Consider the following 27,748-nt stretch of genomic DNA (forward strand, 5'->3'; position numbering starts at 1 on the left):
GTTTAATAAATTGTACTACAATCAGGCAACTGATTCACTCTAAAAAGGAATAAGCTAACAAGACATGAAAAGGAAAGAAGGTATCCTGAATACATATAATTAATTGAAAGAAGCTAATCTAAAAATATTTGATACCATATGACTCCAACCATAAAACATTGTGGAAAATGAAAAATTGTTGGAGACAATAAAAAGGTCAGTGGCTGCCAGAGATTGGGACAGGAAGTAGAGGGCAAAGGAGGAATAGAGAGAACACAGAGGTTTTCAGGCATTGAAAATATTGGTATGAGGCCATAATGATTGATATATGTTGTTATATATTTGTCCAAATCCATAGGATATACACAGCATCAAGACTGTAGTAAAAACTATGGGCACAGAGTGACTGTGATGAGTCCATGCAGGTTCAGCAATTGAAACAGGTGATGTGGGGATGATAATCATGAGAGAGACTGTGCATTATGTGGGAGTATGGATTATGTAGAAAATCTGGGTATCTTTCCTTCAATTTTGTTGTGAAGCTAAAACTATTCTAAAGAAAAAAATCTTAATTAAAACTTTATACACTAGTTTTCTGAAAAGGTACACAGGACTATACTCACACATTTGAATAACACGTAAGTACACTAAAAAGATAGCAGAATGTCTTCTGTCACTTATCTCCAGGCCTCCACGCAGACACATACTAATTGATCCATCTTCTCCCACCTTTATCTCAGCTCTCAATTTAGATTCCCACATTCTAGGAATTTCCTTGCCTCAAACTCAAGAGAAATACATCAGCCGTTCCCCAGCAGCACCCCATTTACTTCCATAAGTATCAATTCCTATCAAAGCACTTGCAACTCTATCCCACTTGCCTGTTGACTGGTCTGTAGTCCCCTTTAGACACATACCCTGGGTGGTCGGCCACAGTTCTTCCCCAGCACACTGCTTGCTTGCCATAGGTATTTGCTTAAGAAAAAGTAGTTGTATGTTCCTCAAGCAATTTTGAACTGGATCCTCCTTTTATGTATGAAATATCGTCCATCTTTGGACACATTTTATTCCTTTCAATGTCTTTTCCTGAAGAGTCTCTTCTATGCTTAAGGAGACTATGGCTTTATGCAAGACAACAGTACTCCTAGGAGAGGTAGACTATTGGTGGGAATGAAGACTGAGAAAGCGCCTCCTTCTACTTCACCCGAGCAGCAAAACTGTTGCCCAATTCTAACTTTGAGGTCTCTTTTAAATCCAACCTCCTGTCCCCCACTGTAATTGTATTATTCAAGTTCTCAGGATTTATAATATGAGTCACAAAACAGCTGCCTCTTAAGGGAGCTTTCTCCCCCCAAGCTGAGACTGGCTCTGCCAAACCAGTCTCCTGCTCTGGGATGAGGGCAGCCCCCATGAATGATATGGGCAGGCGTTCTGACTTACTTACTTTCATCTTCATCTTAGGTTAGAACTGTAAGTAGTCCTGTGCTTCAGAATCAGCAGACAAGGCAATATTTCATGTATATGGTCTATATTTTCTCATCCATGAAGTTGATTAAAACCAAAGGAAAACTAAAATTTCCATGTCCTCTTTTTTTTGTACCTGAGATATTTGCACAGGGAGGCAGTTAGAGAATCTCTCAGGGAACCTAGGTCAACACCTAATCCTAGATAACACAAAGTTTCTCCTTAAGAATAAACATTGAGGCCCTCCCTGGTGGTGCAGTGGGTTAAAGCACAGCCCTGAGAATCTAAAGCCACTTCCGCATGAGTTCCATTCCCGCCTGCCCTGGAGGTGACCGCATGGCGCCGCAGACCTCTCCTAACCCGCCCGCTGCTCCCCTCAGCAGTGTATTTTGTTGATCTGCCTGTTCTGCTCCCCACTCTGTCTCTGGTGAAGCCTCTTGCAGCCTCTGAGCCTCTGGCCAGTACCCCAGTTCTGTATGCACAAATAAAAAAATTATAATAATAATAATAATAATAATAATAAGAAAAGAATAAACATTGAGGGCCCTCCCTGGTGGCACAACCAGTTAAAGCACAGCACTATGAAAATCCCCGAAGCCACTGCAGCACAAGTTCGGTCCCCCGCCAGGGAGCTGACCCTAGCATGGCAGACCTCCCTATCTGCCCACTGTTCCCTTCAGCAGTGTATTTCAGTTGGTCTGCTAGTTCTGTTCCCCACTGTGTCTCTGGTGAATCATCTTATCCCCCCACAATTCTAGCCTGTACCCCAGTTCTGTAAGCAGAAATAAATAAATAAATGTTTTTTTTTAAAATAAACATTGAAAAGCCAACTTTTTTTTTTTTTTAAGATTTATTTATTTATGCACACAGAACTGTGGTATAGGCCAGAGGTTAAGGAGTGGTGAGAGGATTCACCAGAGACAGAGTAGGGAGCAGAACAGGCAGATCAACAAAATACACTGCTGAGGGGAGCAGCGGGAAGGTCAGGAGAGGTCTGCTGAGCCATGTTGTCATCTCCAGGGAGGGGGATCAAACTCATATGGAAGTGGCTTTCGCTTCTTAGTGCTGTGCTTTAACCCACTGTGCCACCAGGGAGGGCCACAAAAAGCCAACATTTTTATAGTTAAAAAAATGGCTCACTTGGAGGACTCAAAGAAATAGGCTAATAGACTACATTTTTAGAAAGAATTAATACAAGAAAAAAGAAACCCTTAGAAAATTTTTTGGGAAATACATAAAATGATATTGTATGTGTGGCACTGAGGGAGGAACTTTTAAAGATTGAATAAATTAACATAAGTAAAGCTACACCAAGACTGCAAAAATAATTTATTAAATTAAAATTTTCAATCAATACTGCAAAATTAGGTATTATAGAAACAGAAATTACCCTTAAACATTCCACAAGAAGTCTATGATAAAGAAGTGAAAGAATAGATATTTTGAATTGAACAAAAAAAATCCAAGGAATTAAATATGGACAGAATAGGACTTGTTGAAAGGAGGGAACTAAACACATGGAAAAGTTGGAATAGTCAAATAGTAGATTTGATCTAAGGCATGAGTTAAGTTTTCAGAATCTATTAGGACTTACTATGTTCTCACCATAAAAAGCAAAAATCTATCAAATCCAAAAATGAATTCACTGAACTAAAAGTGAAGAACAAATGTGGGAACAAAAATCAGACTTCTTTGTGACTATAAATGCCAAAAGAATAATTAGCAGCTTTATCGGCAAAAGGTTTTACTCCCCACAATAAAATTTTATATTCAGTCAGGTTATTGTTTATATGTGAGGTCAAGTAAAATATATTTTCAGACAGATATGCAAGAGGTTGAAAATATACTAGGAATATGCATTTCCACTAAAAATATTAGGAGATAACTCAATATCCCCTGCTGAGGACAATTTATCAATAAAATATAATGGTATTTTAAAATCTGATGTAGAGCAATGAAATAAATACAAAGAACTCTGAATTACCATTAGTTTTCTTATAAAGTATAATATAAATATCAAAAGAAATAAAACTATTAGAAAGAATATAATCCTATTTTAAAAATAGCAATATTATTATTAGTTATTAGCACCAAAATTCTATCAATTAAAATTGAAGAAATAAAGTAGCAGATGAAGAAAAAAAAACAAGTCAAATCTCTCTTTAAAAGTGGCATCAGAAGAACCCAATTAAATCTTGATAATTGCTATAAAGGAAAAATTTAAAAGCTCTTCCAATTCACTGTAGCAAAAAACAAAGCAAAATGATAAAAAGCATTGCATCTAGAAAAAAAGTGAATAAGACCAATTAAGCTTCTTGTATTTTAACACCCTGCCAAGTGTGTAAATGAATGAATGTGATGAAATAAAAGTTCAATAATCTCAGTAAAAAAAAATATGAATGCAGGTGCTCCCTGGTGGTGCAGCAGGTTAAAGCACAGCACTAAGAAACTTAAGCCACTTCAGCATGAGTTCGATCCCCAGTCCCGGAGGTGATCCACATGGCACAGCAGACTGCTCTTGACCAGCCCGCTGCTCCCCTCAGCAGTGTACTTCATCAATCATACTATTCCTCTTAAAAATGGAAAAAACGAAGAGGGAAAGAAGCACAAAGGTCTATGGAGGTGAACATGGGTGAATTGGTGGTGGGTCACTATAATGAGGGTTCCCCAACACTAACTCAGTTTAAAAAAAAAAAAAACAATTAAAAATAACAAAGGGAGGCCCTCCCTGGTGGTGCAGCGGGTTAAAGCACAGCACTGAGAATCTAAAGCCGCTTCTGCATGAGTTCAATTCCCGCCTGCCCCGGAGGTGACCACATGGTGTGGCAGACCTCTCCTGACCCGCCCGGCTACTCCCCTCAGCAGTGTACTTCGTTGATCTGCCTGTTCTGTTACCAACTCTGTCTCTGGTGAAGCCTCTCACCGCCCCTGAGCCTCTGGCCTGTACCCCAGTTCTGTATGCACAAATAAATAAATCTTTAAAAAAAAAATAACAAAGGGAAAAAATAAGAAGTTAATCTTATGGTAAATAAATTTTCACAGTGAATATGCAATTCTCAATTTTTTTTTGATTTTTAACTTTAGCTGTACAGTAAATCATGGAATAACTTTTAAAATGTGCAAATATTTTTGTAATAATTTTTTTTTCTTTTTGTTTATTTTCATTTTAACTATACACTTTTTAAATCCACATGCTTAAATCTCTACACTATGGTGGACAGATTCACTGCTCCACTATTCCTCTTACAGAGAGCATGGAGACAAATTTGCAATTCTGCTCTCCCAATTCATTCTTAATTTTAACTTATTAACAAAGAACATAATATCTAAGGAATATTCAGAAATCAACAAAGGACAGAAATAATCATCATTGTGGTTTCAGAGTTCATGTTTAACAAAATGTTAATTCCTTCATATGTTTTCTGTAACTGCTTGTGCACTCTGACAGAAGAGTTGGTTAATTATGATAAGGATTCTATTATTTAGCCTTTTACAGAAATGCTAGTCAGCACCTGATTTAAAGTAAAATAAAAGCTTCAATGTTTACTTTGAAGAATCACTGTCAGAGATAGAATGGGAGAATATTAGAATTTGAACTTAAAGATTTTTAGCTCTTTTTCTGCTGCTGATTTCTATGTAGATTCAAATAAATCTTGTACATTTCAAGATCTTCACACACACATGCACACAAAAATAAAAACACACATAAGATGGTGATCACAATTTTCAGCTCTGTAATTAGAGGTGATGTTTAAGTAAAATAGCATGCATAAAAGTGGTTGGTCAAATTTCAATTGCAAAGCACATTTGGGGCATTAATCATTGACAAGATTAACCAAATCTATTCCACTCATTCAGCTTCTTGATGACAGAGTCTCTTGGCAGGTCTAAATGTGTCCTCCCTAGGCTGGTCCTGGGCCCAGTTGAGTGCTGCAGGCTCCTTTAGCTGGTAATGAATAATTTCTTCTTAATTTGAGATTTTAGAATAATGAATTTGGTTATGGGATAAGAGGAACATATGATTAAGTAATTATTTTCTTTTCTTTTTGAAGGGTCATCATTTAAAAAATAGGGCTTTCCAGCCAGTGGCATAGAAGTTGCACACACACACTGCTCTAAGGGGCTCTTTGCCAGCTGGCTTCATTAACTCTCTGATCTGTTTTCCTGCATTTTGTTGTTACAGAATGTTCACTTCTTAATAATTTTGTGTTTTTGCCTTTAGGGGTCCTAGAGTCACACCTTCATATCTTACCTCTTCTCTGTGCTGGGCTTGGATTGTCTTGTGTAGGTAGAATTTTGCCTTGTGTTTAATTCCACATTTATCATATTTACTGCCTTAACAAATACATTCCATAATTGCTTTTACTCTTTTTCTGAAAATTTAAAACTCTGATGCCTTCTGTCATCCCAGATTCTGAGAAGGAAACACAGTTGTGTCTCCAAGCAAAGGGTTTTCCTTTTTATAGTAATACCTCCCTTCTCTTCTCTGCATAGTGAGCTGTGACTTCTCTAGTATTACTCTAGTACTACTTCTCTAATATAAAAAGGAGTATGTCCTGAGATTTTAGAGAATGGAGAATCATAAAGCTAAATCTTGTGGAGGAAGCTGGTCTGTTTGATGAATGATGGCACAAGACATTCGACAACCTATAAAAAATTGGAAACATGGCTGAGTTTCTCATCTATCAGAGATTCTTTAATATTATTCTATTTAATCTTATCTAGTATAGAAAAATCATACACAGAGGGTATATGATTTTTGTACTTGTGATAAGTTTAATTAAAAGATTTCATTCCACATATACTTTTTATCAGTTATAATTCTGACAGGTTATAAATATCATATCACATTTTATATTAAGAGCATTTGGTTCCAATCTTCCAATGAATATAATAATGCATAAGCAATTAATTGATAATATACTAAGTGCTTAAAAAGTAAACAAAAGGAAATATTTAAAATTCTACATTCAAACAGACATATATTAAATTTTCTTTAAAAACAACAAATGCATTCATGATAAATCTCCTTCACTTACTAGATCAAACTCCTCAAGGTCAAGGAACTAATTTTAGGTTGTAAAGAAAAAGTATCAAGGTTATAAAAGAAAAACTATCAAGTTTTCAGTTTAAAAAGTGGCATAGAATTAAGATACTTATACAGTTATAGTACAATAATGTGTATATATATATTTTTTTTTCACCTCCCAGATAATAACGCATAGCTAAAGTTTTTTGCTATCCTGGCCCAATTGCCTAAGATTTTAACCAATTAATTTGTCATAAAGAAACAATGATATTTAATTCTGTCCTATTCTTCTTTTTGAGTCAATTAGTAAATGTTGATAAATATTAATTGCCCAGAAATGTGTATTCGAGTCACAGTCCTAGATTTAAACCGTAATTTTACCATTCATTATATGTGAGTTTAGACACACAAAAATTAATCTCCATGGCCTGTTTCCATATATGAAAAATCAAGATCTTAATGCCAATCTTATAGGTTGCTGTTCAGATTAAATGAGATACATGTATATACTCATAATGGGATATTTATATTTGCCAGAAGAAGTGAACTGCAAACATCCTTGAACTAACCTTGGCATTACATTAAATGCAAAGTGAAGTCATAAAAGATAACATACAGCGTGATGATCTTTCCTTTAATAAAGTTAAAACAAATAAAATCTTAAAATATTCCTTTCTATTAAAGAAAGCAAAGGAATAGAGTATGAGGTGAAGAGAACAGAGGATGGAACATAACTGGGGAAATTAAACAGTAAGATGTATCATCAAGGATATACCTTTAGTTTGAGCTAGAAAACTCTCTATTATTTTAACAGTAGCTAAATAAGTACATTATATGGGGAGGGAGTGGTATATGAAAGAAGTTATTTTAACAGTGATATTGAAAACAAAAGTACCCTAGGGGATATATATGTGTGCATGTTTTGAGGAAAATAAATAAAAGAGCAAAAATAATATAATGCTCTTTGGTACTTGTGAAATAAAAGTCTAAGATTCACAGAGTAAGTAATTGAATTAGGTATAGTGAATATTTCTTGTATGGCAAATGACTAGTACACCTAGGAATTATCCAATTATCTGCAATCCCAAATTTTCTTACTTCTCTTTCATTCTCTGCCCTCCTTTAAACTTGTTACAACCTAGCTGAAATAAAGCCAATGCTGTCATACAAAACTGACGCATCACAGGTTAAAAAGAACACTTAAATGCAATGACCTTTTGCAAGAGTACAAAGGTACAAAAAAGAATATTGACAGAAGATGGGAGGAAGTGAGTAACTCATTAAGATACTCATACCTTTTAGCAGAAACTGACACAAGGATAAACTGGAATGACATTATTCAAAATATTCAAAGATAAAACTGCCAGCCAATAATAGTATATCCTGCAAAAGTCCTTCATGTAATGAATAAAGCCCTTCCCAGACCAACAAAACTGAAAGTGTTTGTTACCCCTAGAACCCCATCCCCATAAGAAAAGTTGAAAGGGCTCTCCAATCTAAATCAAAGAGAAAAAGTCTACAAAGAATTGAACAAAGAAACAAAAACTAATTTAGAAAACTAAATACAAATGGTAGTAGCAATCCTTCATATAGTAATAATCATCCTTATTGGAAATGGACAAGCCTCACCAAACAAGAGGCACAGAATTATTGGTTGGACCATAAGACTGTTAAAATAAATATGGAAGGCACAAAGAAGTGGAAAGATATTTCCTGCTCATGGATTGGAAGAATTAACATTGTTGATTAGGCCATCTTACCCAAGCAATATGCAGATTCAATGCAGTTTTTAATCAATGCTTCAATGACATTCTTCAAAGAAATAGAACAAACATTACTAAAATTATATGAAATGAAAAAAGACCCCAGATACCAAAGAAATCCTGACAAAAAAGAATAGTGGTTGTAGCATACTGTCAGACTGAAAACTATACTATAAATCTATAGCAATCAAAACAGTATGGTGCTGGGACAAAAACAGACAGACCAAAGGAATAGAATTGAGCACCTGAAATAAATGCACAGTTTAATGGACAGTTATTATATGACAAAGGAGTCAAGAATATACAATGGAGAAAAGAAAGTCTCTTTAACAAATGTTATTAGAAGAAATGGACAGTCACGTGCAAAGGAATGAAAGTAAAGCACCATCTTAACATTTTACACAAAGTAGATTAAGTACATGGTTGTAAATACTGCAACCTTTAAAATACTTTGAAGAAAACAGCAAAACACTTGGACATTGACTTCAGTGAGATCTTTGTATATCTATCTACAATAGCAAGAGAAACCAAAGGAATACACATAAATGGGATTATATCAAATTCAAAATCTTTTCCACAGTGAAAGAAATGGTCCTTAAAACAAAACACAACAACAACAAAAAAAAAACCAGAATGCATGAGAGTAAATATTTAAACAATATCTATCTGACAAAGATCTATGAACAATTCATACAACTGAACAACAAAAACATATATAACCCAATCAAAAAATGGGCAGAAGATCTAATAGACATTCTTCTTATGGAAAGCAGTGTGGGCATTTCTCAAATATTAAAAATAGATTTGCCATATGATCCAGCAATTCCACTCTCAAGCATTTACCCAAATAAAGCAAAAACACTAATTTGAAGAGACAGATGCACTCTAATATCCCCATTCTACTTACAACAGCCAATTATGAAAACTACTGAAATGCCCAGAGACAGACAACTAGATTAAGGAAATGTGGTATATGCACACAATAGAATATTACTCAGCTCAAGAAAAAAAAAAAAGATGCAATATTGTCAGTTGTGACAACATAGATAATTGAGGGTATTAAGATAAGCAAAGTTAAGTTAGAAGGAAAATGACAAATATCAGATGTTTTCACATCAGGGGATAGAAATAAACAACAAAAGAACAGACAAAATTAATCCAAATGTTAGAATTATGACTGCAGAATTGAGGCTACCACAATGGGAAGAAGGTAAAGAGAACAGGAGTAGTTCCAATGGACTATAGCAAAATTATGGGTGTGTTGTTGGTAGTGATAGTGTGGTGACAAACATCTTTAGAGTTATGAACCCATAACCCTAGATCATACACATTGTTGTAGATCAATGTTACCTCACTTTTAAAAAGTGTAATTTTAAAAATCTACAAGAGATATGTAGTTAAGTAGAGATACAAATAACTGCAATAACAAAATTCCTGTAACTATTTCTAATTATTATATAACATCTTTGGGTTTATAATGTGTAGAGATTTCTATTCTTTATAAATGAACCACTACAAAAATTAGAAATAACTCACTTATGTGAACTCATAACCCTGTAAGATAAATACTAGTAGTATCACATTTTATAGATAAAGGGGTAAGGCACCAAGAGATCACAAAACACACACAAGGAAGTTCACACAACTAGACTTGGGCCATTTACTACATTTCTAAAACTGTAATATTAATACAGAGAAAAAAAAATTAACATCCATTGATGATTAGAAATCTTTGTAAAGTATGAGTTAAGTTCAAATAAACAGATGGAAATATCTGAAGACTCCCTCTCCCTAGAATGAGGGGTTAGAGTAAGAAAAGAAGAGCATAACAAATCATCTAGATAGTAAACTTTAGATTGTAACCCATTTTCCTTAGCATGACAGTATTTTTTTTTTTTAATTTAGGTGTACAGAAGTGTACATAGGCCAGAGGTGCAGGGGCAGTGAGAGGCTTCACCAGAGATAGAGTGGGGAACAGACAGGCAGATCAACAAAATACACTGCTTAGGGGAACAACGGTGAGGTTAGAGAGGTCTGCTGCACCATGTGAGTCATCTGTATGGCTGGGGATCAAACTCGCACTGAAGCTGCTGCAGCTAGCTTGCAGTGCTGCATCCTAACCTGTTGTACCACTAGGGAGGACCAACAAGACACTTTTATATAACATCCAATTTCATCTTTCAGTTCAATGCAAAAAAGCAGATTTTTAATTGAAACAATTTGTAGGGTTGTGATGGTGATAGTTTATTGGAAAATGTTGTGCTCTTAGCCTTAAGGTGCTCCTCCTAGACTATGCAGGTAACAACGGGAGCTTGCCTGTCTGTCTAAAGAAAGGTGAACCATAAGAGACTAAATCCTTTGATAGGTTGTTGGAAGATAGCAGTTCAAAGGGGATGGACAGAATCAAACAAACCTGGTCCTGGAATGCTTTGATTAGAAACAGTTGCTTAGTTCCAAGAAGTTCTTTCCTTCTTGGTTTCTCCTTTTTCCTCTTTTAAGAGCTTCATGGTAATTTCTTGGCACTGAGTTCTTATTCTACTAACCTAGGTCCTCAGGCTGAGCAAACCATAGCCCAGATAATCAATGCATGTGCAAGAGAGTTCAAGCAATACACACTGGAGTGGCAACAGAAGAAAACATTTCAATTTTAAACTTCTTTAAATAGGTATTTGTAAATTATGGGAACAAACAAGGAGAAATTCTTCGTCATGGACATAGGGGGATTACACACATAGCTATGTTGCTAATGTTGGTGATTTTCTGTGATGGAATAGACCTGTAATATAAGAATGTCTTTTACTTTATTCTTCACTCCATGAATAGTTGATTCTTTCATATGTAACAATTAGGTTTCCTTTTGTTAGCATTAATGGTCTTCAATTAAATCATGTGCTTTTGTCATATCAATTTATGGAAGTATTTATAGTATTATAGAACACTTAGGTCTGCTTTTCAGTAATCTTCAGTGTTTGCTGGCCTGCTTTTAATTTATCAAAGCCCTCCCTCAATAGGAATTTCATACACAAGCAGCAGAGACTTCCCATATACAACGTGTATTTGATATGCTTAATGTTCATCTTTATACACACACAGACATTGGCATATAAGAAATGTGGAGGGTGCCTATAAATTCAAGGAAACATTTAAGTGCACAGTGATACACAGATACATGGGTATAATACTTTATGTACTTGATAAATATTTCATTCCAACCGTAAAGAAAGCTTTTTATCAACTTTGATTGTTTTTTTATTACCTTAAAGTATTGCAGTTGTTTCTCAGCATTCATTGTTCCTTCCTTTTCTTGTCTCAGACAGGAATTGAAGATGAAAAGCTCTGTATCTCTTAGCCACCCTTTCAGTTCTTTGATCCTGACCTCCAGCTGCCTTACCAGGCTTCCGCTTTCAGGAGAGAGAAGGTCACGTGGGCCTGACCCACTGTGCCCTGCCATTGTGTCCTGGATCTTCTCTCCTAGGGTTTTCTAATGCATTAGATTAAAACAAAAACAAAAACAGCACACACACACACACACACACACACAATAAAAACGTAGATTAGTTTAAGTATGAAAAAAAATCAGTTTGATTGGTAACAAGAGCCACCTGGAAAGGTATCCAGCTGCTCTTGTCACCTTACTACTGACATTTGGTTCACATTAGCCTATTATTCACTTAGGCTTCTCCAGCGATGTATGTGGCTCTGACTACAACTAGAGGCTTAACAGGACCTTGTTCCTTTACACTTTCCTTTAACAGAAAGTAAATTTGACCCAGAAGTACACAGTGGTCACTGATAAAAATGTATTTGAATTCTTGTATCAGTTTATAGTAAAGAATTCTCTACATACAATTTTCAGAAGCCAGAAGTCTGAGTTTAGTCAATATATTAAAGAAACCAAAGTAGACTGTACATGGAGAATTAAATTCTTTATTTTGTTTTTTGAAGTACAGTTTTTCTAAACAGATAACAAGGGCTGTTAAAAAGGGATAGACTTCTTGGTGCTAGTGATGATTTCACTTGACTTGGAAATTATTCAGCCCCACAATTCTTGCTGCTTAGCTTTTCTGGATGCTAGATTTTCTAATATATGTGCAAAAATAAGTCCCAATCACTACACTAGAAGCCTAAGTTTAATCACTATGGCATGACAATGCAGTCAGGGAGGGTTGTTTCTTTGTTTTTTTTGTTTTGTTTTGTTTCTTTTTTATTGGTAAGCACTATCTTTGGAGAATCAGTAGGAGTTAATCTATAATAATGAATTAAGTCTACAAAAAAGTAAGTTTTAAAATACAAATAAAATTAAGTCAACAAACATTCATCTGCTGTGTAGTGTTCTATAAATAGTATTTAGCAACACCCTCCTATTTTCATGGTGCAAATATTGATAATTTGAAGACCCTCGGTGGAATCCAGATTTAGCCATTGTTTTTATGCTGTAACAAAAGTAGCAGCAGGAGGTGAAATCAATGCCCTTGGAGGGTAGGGTCACAAAAAAGAATTTATTGCCACTTTTTTGTTCTGGAACAGTTTGCAATCATAAATTCTTCATAAACAGAATACTTCAGAGAATGGTCCGTCTTCATAAATATACGACAGAGGACATCAATTTCATTTAATTCACAATTTGTGTCAGCACAGCAGATGCCAATGCCTGCCTTGATAGGGTTGTTTAATATGCAATTGAGACAGAGTAATATGCAGCACAGGGGACAAAATTTCACAGATTAAACTGTACGCACCACTGACATTTCATTCTAATGTATTTCCATTCCACACTGTTCACCTTAGATGAAAGTAATATTAAAAACCATATCCCTCTATTTTACTATTGTTAGAAGTTAAAATTGTTGTCTTTATATTTTTTTCATGCCAATTAAAATGTAATCATGCCAATTAAAGCAGTATGCCTGGTGGTGTTAGTGTGATACAGGTTTTGTTAAAATCTTCCCTCCACCCTCTCCCCAAATCATTACAAAGCTCTGCATATTGTACTCAAATGATTTTTTTTTCCAAAATGGCAACCATTTTTAAAGTAACTGACTCATAAACAATTGCTAAATGGTCTGTTCTTTAAAAAATATTATGTAGATTTCACATTTTTGTTGAAGAACCAACATACATGACATACCTCAATTTTTTTAAAAAAGATGATTCTTAGTTATTTATCAAATTAAAAATGGATATATTAAAATAAAACATAAACCACGGCTTTGTCTATCCAGCACATAAAATAGCTAATCTTATCTATTTAATGAACAATCTTTTAAAATGTCAATCATTAACTACATTTGTCCTTATATGAGCTCAATGAATTTAAAGAATTTAGTAGGTTCTGATTTAAAGCAACATATCATAAAGTGAAAACCAATAATCACTACTGTGCAGTGCAACAACAAAAAGTTATGTAACGATAGGTTAGACTAAAAACTTTTAGCATTTTAGTTACTTTCTAGAATTGCAGATGTAGAGAATTTAGATGAGAAAGGAAAGGAAAAAAACTTGCAGTTTTTTATCACCTAGATTAAGTATGGCATAAACTAAACACTGGCATTCCTCCAAGTCATCAGGGTACATGGAGAGCTTTTTATTCAAAATATTTTTTGAGTATTATTTCTTTAAAATTAAAAAAAAAAAAAGACAGGAAATGGAAGGCATGCAAAATTAAGCTCCATAACTGACACCACCCATACTTAGCTGTTATAATTTAATCATTTAAGTAATTGACAAATTTAGCTTACCCTTGATTTGAAGTGAAGGCAATTTAGGAGAGAAGTTGATGAAAAAATACTGTTTAACCTCTCTCTCTCAGCTGTCTTCCAACAAAAAGGACAGCACTGTCCCCTGCACAGTGCCATCCTGGTCTCTGGGTAACAGAATCTCTATATTGCCTTTTTGCCAGATTCGTGCATCTCAGTCTTTGGCTGAGACCCAGCCCATCATTGCGTGAAATGAATTACATGAAACTTTTTTTTTTGGTTTTGTTAAAAGTGAGCTGGAAATTGAGGCACAAAACAGGCTGATTTAATTCTGCAATTCAGATTTGGGTCAAATTTGCATCTTTGTTTTGGTGGCTTTCGTGTGACTTGAAAGCTGTGGTGACAACTCCACTTTTCATCTGAAGCATATAGTAACTAGGTAAACAGTGGATGTCTCTAACATATACCTTCAGAATAAATCCTATTAGCATTCATTCAAGCATGACAGTCAGTATATATCAGATATACTGCATTATAGTTGACTTGGGGCATACCCATTCTACATGGCATATTTTACTTACCTTTTATGTATTAGAGAACCAAAATTATTAAAATCTGAGAGAAGACAAGCTCAGAGTAAAAAAAAAAAAAAAAATCAACTGAAGGGGAAAAGCAGTGTTTCACCCATAATACTTGAATAACTTGTTTGAAATGTTGGTAGTGAATTGAAAAAGAGAGGTATTCGTGCCTCAAATTAGAAAGCAGACAGAATATTTCAGAATGTACACATAAACTACAAACAGTAATAAAAATGTAAATACCCCAAGCAGTTCCCATTTTTCATTAATTGAATCCACTTTTTCGAGGAGATCATTTGGTAGTAAAACGCCACCTTTCTTCAGAGCTTCAACCTTACTAAGTAGTTCCGTCTTTTTCAGGTCCCTGATGGACATTTCCACACTATATCGCTAAAACAAGAGAGAAAGACAGATTATTAGGGAGGCAGATATTCTTAGGAAATCATGGAACAAATAGTTCTTGAAATTCTCATGGATATTAAAAGTTTTTGCTCTCAACAAAATTTATGGTAAGCCTAAGCCTAGATACTTGAATAGTTAAAGAATATTTATTGCTTAAAACAGTTAAAAATATATATTACATACATATAAATATCAATAGTATTCTACTCAGGTGACTAAGATTTATGTCTTTTTAAATTAAAGTTTACACATACATTTGATCTTTAATTTAAAATACACCAAAGAGGAAAATACCTGGTCTATGGGGATTTAATATTACTGTAAATTATAGTCAACATTTGGGTCCAGAGTATTGCTCACATCTCATCTCTGCCCCCAGTATCAGAGTGGTATAAGTAAAGCAATCCCTCAGGATCTTATGACTTCCTCCTTTTCCTCTATGTTCCATGAATTCTTAATCAATTTTACTTTTCATTTACTTAAAAATAGAGTATGACCTAAAAGAAGAGGTACATGTAGAAAGAAAAAAAGAAACGTTGCTTTGGGAATGGTTACAAAACTGTTTCCTTACTGATTACTGTAAAATGTTCCCACATATCACAATTGATTATAGAAACCTATCCCCAACCAATATACACTGTATTCAAACAAACTACCAAGCAAGTTTGTTGTGCTACAGATAACACAAGTGCTATTTAATATGATAATAACTATGGTGATTCTCATCAAATACAGATAACTTCATAGTTAGAAAATCCTATATCATGGACAGCTATTAAATAGACACACAGAACACCTCTGAGTAGAAAAGGCAGACCTCTGGTTAAAATATTAAGTCTATTTTGCATTTGTATTACATTTCCAAAATATAATAATAAACTAAAATTTCTTTCTTTGAGTCATGAAAGTTAGGTCACAGAGATCCATGGTAGCATCGCTCCATTGCTCTAGTTGAGTTAACATGAGCACTTTATTAGATCTAACATGAAAGGCTTGAAAGTCTGGGCAAAGTAGCAAATTAATAAGTTCAAAATAAGCTCAAGCACTTGGGTGATTTTATTCATCCTGAAAACCTAATATTATATAAGAATCCAAACTGAAATACAATTGGAAGTCAGCTTAGATGAAAAGAAAGTGTGAAATCCCTGTATCAGTTAATAGATCTTTAGCATTTACGTGCATATGTTTGCATACTTAAAGTTTCATATTTTAATCTTTCGTTTACACTAAATATGCACATCATTTGTATTATGTAAACTTCTCCAAATGTTAGTCATTTGTGGATCACAGAACAAAATGTTTTAAATGAGGTGATTTAAAGCATTTCATAGTATTAATGAATGTTGATCAGGGAGTCAGAGTATCCAAAATTACATGAATATGCATAATGGAAAAAAAATCAAGGGTTGCTTTAGAGCTCTTTCAGAATTTGGCCTGTAATACATGGGAAATTCTGATTACATTTTCCAATTGCAGGCACTTCCCAGGACCACATAACTCCAAGACATAGAAAACACTGCCCACTTGAGTTTTCCAGAGTCAACAATAAAACCTAAATGGTATTTCATTTTTCAGAGTGATGACTGGAGGAGAGGACAATCTGCTTTGTGTAATCAGATTTCCATCTAAATATGATGTAGGTGACAGATATTTACATAATTATTCAATAAGACTTCTTTTACACAATATTGGGGGAACCAATATTTGAGGCAGGCAAATAGAGTGCGCCTAACTGGGAGCAGCCTGGACCAGTTATCACCTTCACAAGTAACAAGCTCATCATTCCCTCTTTACACCAACTTAGAATGTAACTACCTAAGAGATCAATCAGAGAGAAATCAGTTTAGATATACTCCATAAAAACAAAATTCTTGATATAATAAAAATTGTCTTGTAATAATAAAAATATAGTAAGCAACTAATTTAACTTTAGACATAATAAGATAATTTTCTCTGTGAAATGTGGTACAACAGTTATTATAAATTATTATTACATTTAAAAAATCTGTCTCTGTATGCTGTTGTTATCACCATGTAACCTGCTATATATAGCGTGGTGAAAGATGTGATTGACAGACAGTATCTTCAAACTATAAAAACCAAGAGAACACAACTAATTGTTTGATGTATTGGCATGTGCATAAAAGAAGGTAGAATGTATTGTAATTTAATGTGAAAATATTTTAATTTTCAAAGCACTTTGAAAGTTGCCTATATGATTTAGGGCTTCAAGCTACATATGTAAAAATGCCAAGAGGGTCATAAGTTTTGCTGAGGCTAATATGTTTTTGTTCTCTTCTTCAACATCTTTTCACAAGCATTAAACATGGAGAATCAGCTACCACTTCTATTGGTTCTTGGTCATTCCACTAAGTAAGGGTACTTTATACTGTGGGAGAAAATAATTTAATCTTCATATTCATTCCACCCAAAGCAGTAAGTGAACAGAGGCTGCCCCCATTGTGTCCAGTAATCTGGGGATATTATTATATAGACTACTCTTCAATAGCTAAAAAATGAGATTAACAAAGTTAAAGTCAGATGACTTTTGTTGAGTGCTAAGGTAAATAAGCATCCAGTATTTAATTTCCCCACAGCACCTGCTGTGGACCATTCTGTCTAGTCAAAAATAAAATATACTCTATTGAAAGGGCATATTTACATTATTAAGTGTATTTACTTGGCCAATTCAATTTTGACTAATGAAGCTTCCTAATAGATATGTGAATGGTCTAAATTAAAGACACAGGCCATTCCTGATCTAAATGCCACTCTGTGGTATATAAAAACTTCAAAAGAAAATGTAAAATACAGAGTTTAAAAAGAACCACAAATACTAGCTCATCGCTTTAACTAAGAATTAAAGAAGTTTTTGGAAAAGTCTTATTCAGTGCTTACTTTTAAAATCACAAATATATTTAATTATAAAACAAAGTTACCAAAAATGGATTTCTGAAGTAAATATCATTAGAAATGCATGAAGACTTGATTGAGATAACTTTTTTGACAGTTATGTTAAAGGCTTTTTTCCCTTCTAAAACCTTTTTTTGTTGTTGTTAAAAATCACACCGAAAATTCTGCCCAAATGGAGACTGGAACAATGCCTTGAAACAGTGTTAATTGTCACCATGGAAACCAGAAGAATAAGCCATTTTGAAACTGGTATAGAAGGCACACATTGAGCAACTCAAGCATTTTTCTGCCTCCCTCAATGTTAAAGAACAAGATGCCTTGTCACTGTGAGGTCAGAGAAAGAAAGCATCATGAAAGGGTTGTAGATGCTCACGTCTAGTAAATAAAAAAAAATAAAAAATAAACGCCATACAGCTAATGTTAGAAGACTCTACCAGTGAATCCTTTTGAAATAGAAAGAGCATCAAAAGATGGCCAGGATTGGGGGATGGATTCCACCTAAGCAAAACTTCAGGGCTATATTATGTGAACCTTGCCCCCAAAGCTCCCTGGGAATTCCGCTGTTGTAATAAAACTTCAGAAGAGGAAAGAAAAAAGGCAGCATGATGGAATTCAAAATAATGCTCTAAAAGCACACAGAGAGATTAAGACATCCATTGTAAGACTTTTGTATGGTGCTTCTGTTGGTTATGCTGAAAAGAGACCAGACATTGCTGAGCTGAGAGTGAAGTTTTGGCTACGGGAAGCAAGTATTTAACGAAAGAATTTTCTCAGTTATTAGAATAGAGCTGTCCGATTATGTGTCTTCAGGTTTTGAGAATTTATATCTTACACCGTATTTTAACTAGTTTCATATCACTTTATGTTAGGAAGGGTTAAAGCAAGAAAAAGTATCTAGCTATTAGACTAACAAGTTTGAATAGATTTCCCAGTGCAAAGTAATACACAAACACCTGTATAACCAGCATAATCCCCTTTCCCATGCATATACCCACAGCAGAAAGATGGACAGAGAAAATGTACTGAGAAAAGAAAATGTACTTTAATCTATCAAAACATCTAAGCCACTATCAAAATTGTGTGAAAATATGCATTTTTGCACAAAAATGCAGGATGTGTCTATCTACGACTCTCGTATTGTGTTTTCTGGCTAGTGTTTGCCCTCCTCATGCGAGGCTTCATGGTGGCCCCTCAGCAAGTCCATGCCTAATGCCATTCAGTGGTGAACAAAGAGTCTTTTTATATGAAAGTCCAGGGCCCATAGCTCAGCTGTACATGCCTAGTGCAGGAATCTGCTAGAAGCCAGTGTTGCCTTTGCAGGGCTCTTGTGCTGCCCCTTTTTCAGAGCGCCAATGTCCAGCATCTCACAATTCATGTGATGTTTCACATGGAGCCAGTATCACCAGCATTTTGGAAAGATGTTTAAGACTGAAGAAGAGGATTCAAGCCCAAAACAAATAATTGTCATTATTTCTTGCAAACTCCCTGTATTTTACCATTAGCAATTTATGGCGAATAATTGCACAGAGAAATTATAAAGACTCCTACAATTGTCCTTGTAAATTAATAATAGGCTTTCTTGATTGGGATAAATTTGCTGCTGAGCCTTTGGAAAAATTAAAAAATGCAATGTCATTTAAAATTGCCAGAACTCGCACAGCAAATTACATCTGAGGTTAAGAATTGAGTTTTCCCCCCCTCTTCTAGCTTATTCCATTTGCATGATCTGGAAATCACATTACATTGGCCATGTATTGTTAATTGGACATAGATTGCATTATCTTTAATATAAATCAAACTACAAATATTAAAATGAATTGCAAATTCCTTAATAGAAGATCATAAAACAATCTTTTTTTAAGTATCTCCCATTAATAATTTAATTCCAATTATATCACTCAGAAAACTTAAGCAGAAAACCTGGCAACTTACTTCTCCATTTCTTTTACATAACAAATGCCTAAAGCCTTTAAAATAAGTATACCAAGAGCAGAAATTCACTGTTTAGAACAAAAATAAAATCATCAATAACTGAAAAATATTGCATAAGAAAATTAATCCTGCCTGTCTTATCCTTCCCTTACCCATGTCAAGGGGAAAGAGAGAGAGAAGGGGAAAAAAAAAAAACAACAACTATAGAATAGAGTCACTAAGTTTAAGAAATATTGTAATCATACTCTAAATTTATAAAATTGATTATTATTCTATATATTTTTAAAAGGTTCTTTAGCTCCTTAGATATTTCTATAAACTTGATAACATTCTGAAGCCTTTACATGGCCTTTAATGAGTTTATATTAAATATTTAATACTGTTTAGGGCATATCCACTACTACCAAAAACAGTTATATTCCCAGCAGTCCCACTGTTTCAGGCAGAGGACTTGATTGATCCTCCTAGCCTGAATTGAGTAGAATGAAAAGAAGCAGTTGGAAAATAGCTGCAATCATTTAATGCAGATGACCTCTGACAGCCTCGCAGCTCTTCTATCTGAACAGAAATTTGCATGGGGTCTCTGTGCAGAGGAACAATGTAACCTAAATGGTAGACAATCTTTATTCTAATGAAGTGGGTGTCAAGGTCAATGTAAAACTGCAATGATAAATGGTGCACCACTAGGCAAGAGAAGTTGCATAGGCATTGTAGTGTTTTCACATTAATTGAAGACTGAAATGCACTGCGTGAAAAGCACAAGCCTCTCTTTTCACCATAATGTGTTAATGCACCAATGCCAAAATGATTTCTTCAAGATATTTGCCTGTTGACATCTATCTTATTGCAAAAATAATGCAAATATGGAATTATGGCACAAGTGGATATACTTTTAAAATTTAGTTTTTTCCTAGAATAGAATTGTAAAAATCTAAATAAAATGTCCCCAAACAATGTACTGACACCTAATATAATTCCTTTGATCCCCTCTCTTTTCTTTTTCTATTTAGACCTGTCTTTAATTAGCTTCAACCAAGCAACCTTTTATAGAACCCTTCACTGGGTACTTTTCATACTGAGTTAACTGTAAGAAAGGATTGAGGAGAGGAAAATCACTCAAATAATATTCTCCCCTTACTTCTAAGTTTTTTGCTTAGTCTGCAGTTAAATTCTTCAGGTACTGTTTGTACTGAATGAAAATATAATGAAAAGCCTATGGTTTGTAAAAGAAAATAACTATTTTCTCATGTGAAAACTAAAAAACTATAATCTGGTCGTTTGACATTGCCAAATGACTATATAGCAATAATTACACCATTTCTTCAGTTGATCTAGCAATTCTGTGACAGTCAATATTTTTCATTATATAAAAATAAGGACAGTAAGCTGCTTTTTAAAAAATCCTGATCTACTTAAGCCTGTAAAGAGAACATTGTTTGCTAATACACTCATTAGCAACCAAGCATTTTAACTTCATCAATTAAACAGGAAATGGAGTTGCACCATTAGTTTTACAATTTGCTAAAATACTGATAAGAGCATATTACTATCCATTTGAGAAACATTTCTAGGCTCAACCCTTAATATGTTATAAGCTCGATGCATTTTTAATGGTTGACACTTTTTTTCTGATTCCGGCCAACTCCATGAGATAGCTACCTTGCCAACTACAAGTAGATTTTAGCTTCCTGCTACAAATAGATTTTAATAATGCAATTACAGTTACATGAGTTTTTAGTCTTAGTGACTAGAAGGCTATTAGTATGACTTACTATAAAATAAATGAAATTTTTATTTTGCAACTCTTATGTAAAAACAACTGTCTCCAACAGAAATCAGCATTTCTGAAATGGTAATTCAGAGAAAAAAAATCTCACACTAAGGAGGATAGTGAGAAAGAAAAAAAAGTTACTGATGAAACTGTTTAAAAAACTGTACAGCTTCATCTGTGTGTGATTTGTCAGGTCTGAAGCTTTGACGTGCCCAAGGGGCAGACCCCAGCGGGGAGTAGGCTGCCGAGCTAAATAGCTGTGAAAGAAGTCTTAATGTAGGATGGAATTCAAACTAACCTTGACATGACCTCAGGAAAAATATGCAAAAAGTAAAATGAATGCACTCTGCAAGATACATCCTAATTTTGTGGTGGAGCTGGTTAGTTTTACAAACATAACTGAGACCTTAAAAAAAAATAGAAAGCTAGCAAAAGGGGGAAACTTTGAAATTCAGGGAAAAAAAAAAGTAAGCATGATGTGTTACTGTGAAGGCATGTGAAACATTTGGAAAGAATCCAAATAAAAACCCACACTGAACAATATTGTTGTCAGCCTGTCTATTCAGGAAAATTGTTGTGTTTTTTTTTTTTTCAGGTTGAATATAAATGACACAAAGCCAAGATTACATCATTGCATTACAAAGTCTGTTGTGGCTTTTAGTTGAACAAGCCCCATGGATCTATTGGTTTAGGACAGTAATTCAGTAAGGAGGTTTTAATGTGTTATTTTTCCTCCTGTGTCAATAAAAAAAAAATAAAGGAATTTAAGGAAGTAATATCATGATGTGCTCTGTTCTATTTCTTCTTTTGATCTTTATTTAATAAGCCAAACTCAAATTTTAGTTGATGCATTGAATCCTGATTTGACTTTATTATAAATTTAACATATTTTGAAGTGATCAGCTTTGGAGGAAGGTATTTGGTCTAGCTTCCTGGTCAAGAATTGACTAACTCATTAAATATATGGAAATTTTAATTGAGTGTCAACTTGTATAGAAATTCAATCTTGTTACCTCTTCAATGCAGTTTTATGCAATACCAGTTATTTACTACACTACTAACCAGATTTTAAATGTAATTAAATTGCTAAGAGCATATACCAAAATCTAATGACTTAAATTCCTACAAATGAGGAAGTGACTTTCTGGATCAGGTGTATGTTCTTCTATTAGGTTTTTACAAGCATAAAGTCAGCAAATGAATGGAATCATTTAGAGGTACAGAAGTATAAAGAGTTGTGTAAGAGAACCTGTTGAATAACCAAATGTAAAGATCACTTTTTTTTTTTAAAGATTTATTTATTTGTGCATACAGAACTGGGGTACAGGCCAGAGGCTCAGAGGCAGTGAGAGGCTTCACCAGAGACAGAGTGGGGAACAGAACAGGCAGATCGACGAAGTACACTGCTGAGGGGAGCAGCGGGCGGGTCAGGAGAGGTCTGCCATACCATGTGGTCACCTCCGGGACAGGCAGGAATCGAACTCATGCGGAAGCAGCTTTAGATTCTCAGTGCTGTGCTTTAACCCGCTGTGCCACCAGGGAGGGCCAAGATCACTTTTTAATGATATACCATAGGGCCTTTATTTGGTCTGCTTTTATTGAATACTTTCATTAATGACATATATAAGTAAAACATGTATATGGCACGATGATCAGATTGACAGTTATATGACTTCACTAATCAATAAAGAATAAGAAATAGTTTAGATGTCAAATGGTGGTAGAGGTTGTAAATTGGCTCACTGAGAAAACAAAAACAAAGCCCTGATTTGTATTTGCTGATTTCCCCAGTAGAAATAAAATTCCCACCACAGATTTTGAACTACCCATGATTGGAATGACAAGGGCTATCCTTTTTTTGTTCAAACATGGAGTTCCTCCAATATTTGAGGCCTTCGGAAAATTCCTGAATATTTAACAGTCAGATCTCACAAAACCAGTATAATAAGCTTATCAGCAGTAGGTTCTTGAACATTGCAAAGTTGGGCAAAATCAGGTCTAGCAAAACCAGGTATTCAAATAATGTTGTTTCTTTCAGTGTTGGGGGATTCTTTTCATATTAAATAACATGCAACATAAATATTTTATTTAAAGACCTGTTCTACAAGCAAGCTCCATCACCCTAGGACCTAAAAAAAGCTTGAGTTGAACACAGAATATTTTCTATTTTTTTATATTCTAACTTTAATGTCATGGGAAAAGATAACTATTTTCTCTACCAAATGCAAAAGAAAAACAGTGCATAAATGTGATAATTACTAATATTTATCCCAGTAAAAAGGAAATAAGAGAAAGCAGTATAGGTTGTGAAGAGCCAGAGAGTATACGATCCATCTAAAATGGACAATCACTTACTCATTTATTTCTGCCAACGGTTCCCATGTGGAAACATGACACTAGTGTTGAAGAGAAGTCAGAAGTATATATTTTCATGTGGCATCTCATAACTTTTATCTGTTGAATTAGAACTTTTGAACACTGAGCAAGCCAACCTATTTCTGGATAGAAATTTGTAGTCAATAACTTCACAAAGCCTATTTTAGATGATGAATTTAGATTCTAAGAGGAACAAAGTATGATGTCATAAAAGAATAATCTAAGAAGAAAACAGATGATCTCTGTCTGGCCTGATATTTGTAATATATATATGCATGCATGCACACACACAGTTTATACATATATATGTATGTATGTGTGGTATATGTCTATAAACTGCATAAAGAGTAAAGAGTAGAGATCACTGGGTTTCAATTGTTTTTACATTCTATGTAAGCCAACAAATAGTGGAAGGTAGATACACATATGTACATATATTCACACCTACACACACACATGAGTTTTTTGGTTGGATTGAGACAAACACAGAGTCAAAAATAAGAAAGACAACATACATTTGCTTGACAGTGATTTACTAGATTCAAACCTACTTACTGATTTTTGTATTCCATTTTTTAAGAGAAACCTAGACAATGAGTTAAATGTACAAAGAACATTCTAGGTAGAGTGAAGATTCCACACTCTTCCAAGAAGTAATCTATTGAAGGTTCAGGAGATATTCAGCTAAGGGGTAAGTGAGAATAAAAGATGAGAGAAGAGAAAAAAGTACATATTAGCAAATTTTGAATATGTATAGAACTACTACATAGAAAATATTAATTTGTTTCATCTGTCCTTTCTTTTGTCCTCCAAGGTCAGGCTTGGGATCAAAGTCTGAAGCTTAAATAGGAATGTAGCATGTGTGACAATGAGTTCCTATTGACCAGGCCAAGACCAGAAGTCACCATGATTGTGTTCTTTTATGGGATAACTTGTCATTGTATGAGATTTGGTCTTAAGAAAACATAGTCTAAAACTCCTCTTTTAAAAAGTTAGCTTCTTTGGGTCCACTATTAAAAGATCAGCCATAACAAATACATTGCTATGTGTAGAAAAATACTAAGACTGAAAAAACATCAAAGTTAAGGTAAAGCTGTCACTTGAAGGAACAAGATTCAGACACATAAAATGTAAGCCATATAACTTAAACTCAAGATAGGACACAGAGAATGAAAAGAAAAAAGCAAGGTTAAATGAAAATCCTCAAGACATCTTCAACCTGTCCTACTTTGGAGAAGCATTTCATTGAATTTGAAGCAGTAAATGAAACTTTGTAGATCCCTTTTTTGATAAATTTTTTATAGGAAATTTCTATAGAATATATGCAGTTAGGTCTATATTTCAACAAGTCTTTTAGGTAGATATCTTTATAGACACAACTTTCACAAAAAAAAAACATACTAAAAAATTTTCTTCCCTCAATTGAGAACATTCTCTAATAGATATTTAAGAAATGTGTTATAATGCTTGTTGCCAGTAGTATGGGCATAATGGTAATTTCTCCTCCATGCAATGAAACTTCATGGTTGTTCTGTATTATGTTGAAAATCTGCACATCTCAATGGGTTTTTTGTGCATTCCAAAGCACTTCAGTGACGATGTGGATCATTGCCATAATACATCATGACTGTTCTAATTACGGTTTCATTATGATGTACCATATCAGGGCTGTCGTAATGTCATGTCAGCACATAGTAAGAATAGTTATACAATTATGTAATATCTGTTAGCGTATGCAATGTACAATAGAGAAAAAAAGACATGAAGAGTAGCAATTAATATAATGAAACTCAGTCTTCTTTAAGAAATTAACAATTTTAAATGACCATTTCCTTTGTTTCCTATCTGCTAACCTTAACAAACTCCTCCAAAATCATCTATTTTTGTTTAATTTGGTATATAACTTAATGGATTTATTTCTTTTTAATAAATCAAGTAAGAACTGACAAGGGAAATTTCTGAATTTTGCTGTTTCTACACATCAAGAAAGAATGAGATTCATCCAATGTGTGACAAGAAATCTAGAAAAAACTTAGGTGTAGAAAAGTCAACCAAAGGTTTAATATTACAAAAACTTCAAACACAACATCACATTCCTCTATCTTATCTTGATTTCTTATGTGCACCCTGAACTTCTTGCCTCACTTCCCTAGAACTCAGCTGACTAGCCATGTCGTAAATAAACTATGATAATAAAATGAGGCAAAGCATTGATATCTCTATTTGCTCCCCTAAATTATAACTATACATATTCCCTTGCCTTTAAATGAGCTGCTCAAATCTACCCAGTCATCTGTAAGAAAAAATTTATTTGTTTTACAAACTTGAAGAATAGGTTCCCCAAGGTTGAGGGTTATGCCTTTTTGTTCAACCATGGAGTACCTTGAATATTTGAGGCCTTCAGAGAACACTGAGCCCGAATAGTTTCTCAAACTAAGTGATACATGAACTGATGTTTGCTGTTTTAATATACAACCACAGGAGAATTTATATATCAAAGCTTATCCCATTCTTTATAGTTGAAGTACAGTCCTGTTCAAGGCAAGTATTTATAATAGAAATGCTGATAAAGCCTAAACTATGGAGGTATACAGTTGTGCAGCAGCAGCCATTTCAAATATAGATATATTTTTAGCATTAGGATGCACCAAGTTTGTTTAAATATGGACTGTTTTTTTTTTTTTTTTTTTTTTACAATTGCAAGTAATGTTAATAGCACACTGTAAATGTTAAGGCTAAGTGTGCAATGTCAAAATAGATTGAATCTCTCTGAAAATTGGAAATTCAGGCTTTTCAAACGTAATCCAGATGTTTGGCTTTTATTCAGATTTCAAGAAAGAGGGAACTAATATGATATAAAATTCATACATGCATATTTCATTAGTGCCTTTTGTATTGCTGAATTAAACATTCTGAAACGTGCTTTTCTCAAATCATGTAGAGTTTTAAACCAAAGCAGTTGCCAAGATGTTGCATACCTCAAAACTAATGCCAAACTGATTTCATAAGAAACTATATGTTTCTTATGCTAACTTTGTTGATAATGTTTCTTCAAAAATAGTATCTTGTTTTTTCTTTGAGGATGACAAGAAAAATGAGAGGTAGAACACTATAGCCGTGCAGTTTATCAGAAACAATATTGCTGTAAAACATGACAACATTGGAAACCTATGAGAATCAGTGAGTAGCCTAAATGAAGCCTGAAACCAATTCCTTGCATACTGTAATCATCAAAAACTATCTTTTCAAGTTTAGTGCAAATGGGCATTTCCTGGAAACAATGGACTAGGGCACTTAGAAGCATTTCTAGAACTCAACCAGTGAGAACAGTTAAGGCAAAGTCAAGCAAAGAATCCAGTGTTGTCTGTTCTCAAAATACCAATGGAAATGACATCATATTTTCATGTATTTATATCATGACTTTGTCTTTCTCAGGTACCTTTAACTTTTCAAAGTGTTTTCACATCTATATCCTTAACAGATCTATAATGTCATGGAATTTTTTGAGTGATAGACCAAATTCCTGTATAGTAAAGTATTTGATGCCTTAGAGAACTTTTTGAGGATACTCCTATACCTGAAGATCAGATGAGGATGACTTTGGTTTCAGAACTATATTAAAAGTTTTTGCAGTGAACTGTATATGGTCAGAGACCATGTGTCCATCCTTTACCCACTAAAACAATTATCATTGTGGTTTCAATGTATTAGGTAGTTGGAAAATATTTATCTACTTGAATTTCCACCAAAAGAAAGACTAGATAATCCTGTATAAATATATGCCAAGGATAGTACACAGAAATGAGTAACATGTGCTTGCCTTATTTATCTTTGAACTTCATTCT

At 34.2% G+C, this 27,748-nt stretch overlaps 1 protein-coding gene across 1 annotated transcript in view; it reads right to left on the minus strand.

The window, feature by feature from the left end:
• The window catches only part of AKAP6 (A kinase (PRKA) anchor protein 6), a 412,455-nt gene that overhangs the window by 61,382 nt on the left and 323,325 nt on the right, over positions 1-27,748 (minus strand). Inside the window, exons 10-11 of the mRNA XM_004681951.2 lie at positions 14,753-14,899; positions 11,492-11,716 (exon numbers count right to left, since the gene is read on the minus strand). Coding sequence (XP_004682008.1) covers positions 11,492-11,716; positions 14,753-14,899 — 372 coding nt within the window. The remainder of the gene's footprint in view (positions 1-11,491; positions 11,717-14,752; positions 14,900-27,748) is intronic.

This window comes from Condylura cristata, unplaced genomic scaffold (genome assembly GCF_000260355.1).
Source record: "Condylura cristata isolate star-nosed mole 26May11 unplaced genomic scaffold, ConCri1.0 scaffold00013, whole genome shotgun sequence".
Classification (NCBI taxonomy): Eukaryota; Metazoa; Chordata; class Mammalia; order Eulipotyphla; family Talpidae; genus Condylura; species Condylura cristata.